Source organism: Dreissena polymorpha, chromosome 4 (genome assembly GCF_020536995.1).
Source record: "Dreissena polymorpha isolate Duluth1 chromosome 4, UMN_Dpol_1.0, whole genome shotgun sequence".
NCBI classification, from domain to species: domain Eukaryota; kingdom Metazoa; phylum Mollusca; class Bivalvia; order Myida; family Dreissenidae; genus Dreissena; species Dreissena polymorpha.
In genome coordinates this window covers 74,393,859-74,399,367 of record NC_068358.1, presented here as the reverse complement: position 1 = coordinate 74,399,367, position 5,509 = coordinate 74,393,859, and the positions used below count along the sequence as shown (strand labels likewise).

The following is a 5,509-nucleotide window of genomic DNA, read 5'->3' as shown; positions in this document are numbered from 1 at the left end:
TTTATTTGAGTCGCTTTAACACAATCGACGACAGGCACATGGCAGTAACAATTTCCAATTGTTTCTCTAAACAAAACGTTAACTTTCTACTTAAGTTTTGAGCATATTAAAAAAGCACTTTATCATTAAAAAAGTATCGTATAAATACCATAGCATCGCTTTCATATGCTCTTGTAAAGTTTCTGTCGCTGCTATAGTTTGTAGGGTCATTTAATTTTGTATCACACCCAGATAACATTCAAGGTGATAAACGATTCGTTCACATTTTTATTATAATTACATATTAACATGGCATTAATACCGGTCTAGAATATATATCAAGTCAAAATATTGATGCGAATCTGTAATGGTGCTTTTATAATGTAATTGGTGGCGATGTTGTGCCGTTGCATCATGGGAAAACAGATGCGAGGTTTATCCCACAATAGGCGTCTCTGTCAATGTGTATAGATACAGTGGCTGGTCCTTTCCTTCCCCAAGGGTGTAATAACCATGTTCATCAGCGCTCCAGCAGATGCTCTGAGCCTTGGGTTCCCGAATGTAAGGTAGCTTGACCCCCGGGGTCTGCAGTACGCTAAGATAGTCGTGTTCGGCCATGACGTCCCAATAGTACACGCTCTCCTGAGCCTAGACATATGTAACTCTAATATAGTTTGAAAACATTTTGTTTAATCAGGTGCTCGTTAACTTTGACCATACATTACTCCACGGCATTGATACTATATAATGCACGGTATTGTTTAACACTGTTGTTTTACGAGTTAAAAGATACCTTTGATATATTTGAAAGTTACATTCTGGTATTATTGACTTCAGAACGAAAACTAATCCCATGTACCTCCACTAATATGGTACCTTCATACACACTAATATGTAAATGTTGTCCAGCTTACGTAATGTATAATTAAGTGGTAGATAGTAAGTCGGTCGAGCCATTGAAATGATGTCATCCACTAAAGTTTAATATACATCGCTGTGGTATATCAGACATATATATAACTTATATGATAGTTTGCAATTTATATAATATACTTGTTTTTACTTATTCATCATACTGACCTGTATGAGAACCCTATTTCCTGAGGGTGAAATATCACCTCCCACGGGGTCATTATGGGTAGAGTCAATGTTCAGTTGTGCGGTCGAAGAAATCGCCACTCTGGTACCCGTTCCCCAGGCTGAATTAGGCAGCTGTTTGTGGACAAGACAACATGAGTGAGACAGCTGTCATTTGACAATCCGTGCAAGATCAGATAGCAAGGAAAAAGGGGATAACGCAAGCAAAAGATGCCCATATGGCCAGAAATATCAACATAAGTTCAACATTACCTGGTGCGACATTGTTTGCATTTCATTTGATGCAAATTACGTATGTCATATAAATTCATATTATTTATGAACAAGGAGATATCAATCATGACTTTAATAATATAATGCATATAATATGAAGACACAAACATGTATCAACCATGTTTGGTCATACAAATAGAATTATACGCATATATTTTTTTTATTTTACATTCTTATCTTTAAACAGCAAGACGACATGTACATTATTAAAACGAATAATTATTTCATGCATATGCAAATTTTGTGTATCGATGAGTGTTTGTTATAGTGATTACGGTACACATAATTATTTCAGAAAAAAAGCCTCACCTGTGCAATGATACCTCGTCCATTAGGTGCCTTTGATATAATGTAAAGGTTTGCATTTGGGTCCACCATTAACGTCTCACAATCTGTTTCGTTCCATCTGTAATAAATACAATTCTAGATACATTATAGTTTATGCCTGTTCATATACATATATTAACTTTAAATCAGTTTTATACTTCAATCATTCTGTGTTTAACGTAACGTAGGACTACCTTCGTTTCCTTAATCTGTTTTTACACAACTTGACGGTGAAATAGAATTTTACATTTCTGTCTCAGCATAGATGTATCTCATACAAAACTATGAAGCCGATAAAGTTATTTAACGTAGAATCCTCAATATCTATTAAAATATCGTGGTCACAAAGAAGCCAGGATCTTTATTAGCCAAGAATTTACGCCACATTTAAGTTACGCTTAAAACCTAAAATTAGGACTTGGTTATGTATAGGAATAACGTTTTTCTACGCTAGGGCCCATGATATATACTAGTTAAATAGATATAAAATTTACAGTTAACTTAAACTAGATTTTTTGTTTAGCGATTTCACTTCGTATTTCAGTATTAAGATGTGCCGTAATAAATGTTAAAGTGATAGTATGGGCATCTAACAGTTTATATTTGTCTATCGCAACCGTTGTATATTTTTGTTGTTTTCACTTCATATACACTTATAATTGTTAATGCAGCATCAACATACTAAAACAATATTTCGGAAAGAGAAAAATAATGCATTTGAATATCAACCGTACTTTCGTTTGACAACTGATCACGCATGTACAATGTGAACCTAAATTTATGCAGATTCGTTTATACGACACAAAGACACCATTTTGTTTTACGGATCATTTCGGCTTACAGGACTGGGTGGGTCACGTAAAATATATAATATAAAATATATTTTTATAAACAACTGGTAGCAAGATGAGTTGCATATAATTGGTCAGTAACCACACTTTAACTTACTCGTTTGACCTGTTAATTCTTTTCAGCTCAATTCAACAGTAAAAAATGCCCATAATATCACTTTAAATACGACATACGTAAAGTCTCATACTTAAACTCTAGTTTGTCACCATCTGCGACGTGGATGGTCGTGTCATGTCGGAGATCGCTCGGCTCTCGGATTCGATACACGTTGTTTCTTGCATGGCCACCAGCGTTGCCAATGTCGCCTGCAGCTACAGGTATGTTCAGCGACATAATTTATATGATTACCACTTTCTTTAAAATGTTGTTTCATTTATGCAGATGAACTGTTCTTTGTGGACTGAATTGGATATGGTAATTAACGCACTGTTGTTATTATCAATAGTAAATAAATTTAGATAAAGACTGGCATTTGGTTCAGGCGTGCGATATATAATCGTGTACTATTAACAGCAAGAATCTTGAAAGCATGTTACTGACCCTCTCCCAATGGAGGTTTCAATACATGCTACAATAGTGTAATCTTTTGGAACGTACACTGCAAAGCATCATATTTTAAATAACTTTAATTGATGTAAGTTCAAGTTAATTTAACTACTTAATAGTTTAAACAAAACTGTATTAAGAAAGCTAGCAATGTTTAGTCGAAATGCTTTTTAAAAAGAAAACATGGCACCTATATGTAGTTAAAAATATTATTTTTTTACAAAGTAAATAAGGTCAGAACTATGCAATTATTACTTAAATTGTAAAACTACTATCATTTTATGATCGCTATGTAATACCTCATCCATGTGACATTCTCACAAAATATGTTCACGAAATATGTTTATTTTCCGTTTATTTAGATTAACTTTTCTTCGATATGTTGCGCGTTTTGTGTTAAACGCATGCTTATATTTTATATCTATGTTAACGAAGATGAGCTTCACATGCTTTAGTAAAAAATAAACTATTCTATTGTGTTCTGTTCTGTATAAATCTATGGACACTGTCTGTTGAAACATGTGAATCTTTAATTGCTTTTATGGTTTTATTAAATCATAATTGATGTCGTTGGTCATTGTACATATTTCAGCTACAAATATTTACCTATGTATAAACAATCATCAGCGCTTCCGGCAGCGCATGGGCCAAGAGAATATCTTCAAAGTCGTTGTGAGTGATTCCCGCCAATGTGATGGTGGATTGTCGGTGTCCGGTCGTGGTGATGACGAAGATTTCCGCGTCATAACCGTGGTCGTTATGAGTATACAGTAAACCTGGGTGTTTTTTACTAGCAGCTAAACCGGATGCCTCAACAATATGATGCGACCCGACTGTTCCAACAATTCGCCCGTTTGAAACAGATGGAACTAGAAACAAGAACCAGATTAATTATTGTTTCTCCACTAATTAAGAACAAAACAACAAACACATTACAAAAAACGAACAAACGACTGATGCAATACTGAATATTGGACGCGTTTTTCACATAAATAAATGCCCACACTACTATCCTGTTGTTTAATGCGAAATGATATCAATTTAGATTACCCTCTCTCCTTTCAATACTTTCACAATTCGAATCGTACACAAGGAAAACAATAAGAACTGCACAATAAATAGTATCCGCCATAACGTCAGCGTAATTTACTTAATGTTATGATGTTATACACTGGAGGTTAAGTGCCCTCTAAGTGTTTGTATTTATAAGAACATGTTCAACTCATCACTTATGATTCGGGTTAACATGTTATCTGTCCATGCATTCGTAATTGTAGTAGCACACGTGAAATTTGAAAAATGCATGCAAATATAGGAATTAAAAAGCTCCAGAAGCATAATAATGAGTGACATTCTTGTTTACGTCCGCTAGTCCTTCAGTGACCAAATACCTTAACAATACAGAACAACACGTGCGACACGAAATTAAGCATAAACACATTATAAAGCTGAGATCACTGCCTTGTGATAATTGAAGTAAAACAGCGGGGTTTTAAAATGGTTAATGACGCGCGAACCACACAATTGTCCGATAATTTATTATAAGCACACTCTTAAAAATAACTTTTTACTCATAGTCAAAATTAATTTTCGGGAGAACATTTTTGGGAGAATTGTATATATATATATATAATAGATATAGATATATAAAGATTGCGCGAACTGCTGTCTGCAAATACGATAAACAGAAGTCGGTCAACAGCAAACTATATATTACATTATTTTTGCATTACATTATATTTTTACTAATGATGTTTATAAAATAAAATTGCTAACGTTCTATGCAATAAATTCATATCTATCATCATAACTCATCAATGTTTTTTAATAAATAATTGTGCAACAATGTGAGATTCAGACGATTTGAAAATTCAATATTGAACTAGTCTATCGCCACCTTATCGCCTTCATCATATCAGTGTTACCAATTCATCCGACTCAATCCGATGTGGGGCTACCCTTATCAACGTTCACTGTTCGCAGGGCAAATGAACCACTCATGGTAGAGCTATGAATTGACGAATTGGAGCGATGTGGTTATCTTAATGTCCATGAGTGACGAAGACAGCGTTTGAATAAGCATTTGACGTAATAACATGTGTATATATACACTCACTCGTTCCAATAAAGGAACCCATAATTCTATGTAATAATAATATCACGACTTTTAAACAAGGGAAAATCAGAATTTGGAATATAAGACAATAGCTTATCCAGTTGCATCGTCAAAAAAGACCATGGAATGAATATTATTCGCAGTTTTAACAAATACCTATGATCACTTTAATTAAAGCTAAGTTTAAAGCTTCTACATCAAATATGAGGAGAAAAACATACGGTTAGAAAATGTGAATGCAATTTTAGAAACACATCATTAAATTATATTAATTTAACATAACCTCTTACTAAAATAACACTGTATGTTTTCGGACAC

General features: G+C 34.0%; 1 protein-coding gene across 2 annotated transcripts; it reads right to left on the bottom strand.

Moving 5' to 3' along the window:
• Positions 1-249: 249 nt before the first annotated feature.
• On the bottom strand, positions 250-4,288 carry LOC127880302 (uncharacterized). 2 transcript variants are annotated; one of them, XM_052427667.1, is made up of 6 exons: positions 4,126-4,288; positions 3,682-3,944; positions 2,717-2,840; positions 1,660-1,756; positions 1,060-1,191; positions 250-627 (listed from the first exon to the last, which is right to left on the bottom strand). In XM_052427667.1, the coding sequence occupies exons 4-6, from the start codon at positions 1,726-1,728 to the stop codon at positions 415-417; spliced, it is 414 nt and encodes a 137-aa protein (XP_052283627.1). In that variant the 5' UTR covers positions 1,729-1,756; positions 2,717-2,840; positions 3,682-3,944; positions 4,126-4,288; the 3' UTR covers positions 250-414. The 2 variants fall into 2 exon arrangements, with proteins under 2 accessions (XP_052283627.1, XP_052283626.1); XM_052427666.1 differs by having other exon boundaries at positions 2,717-2,834.
• Positions 4,289-5,509: the final 1,221 nt, after the last annotated feature.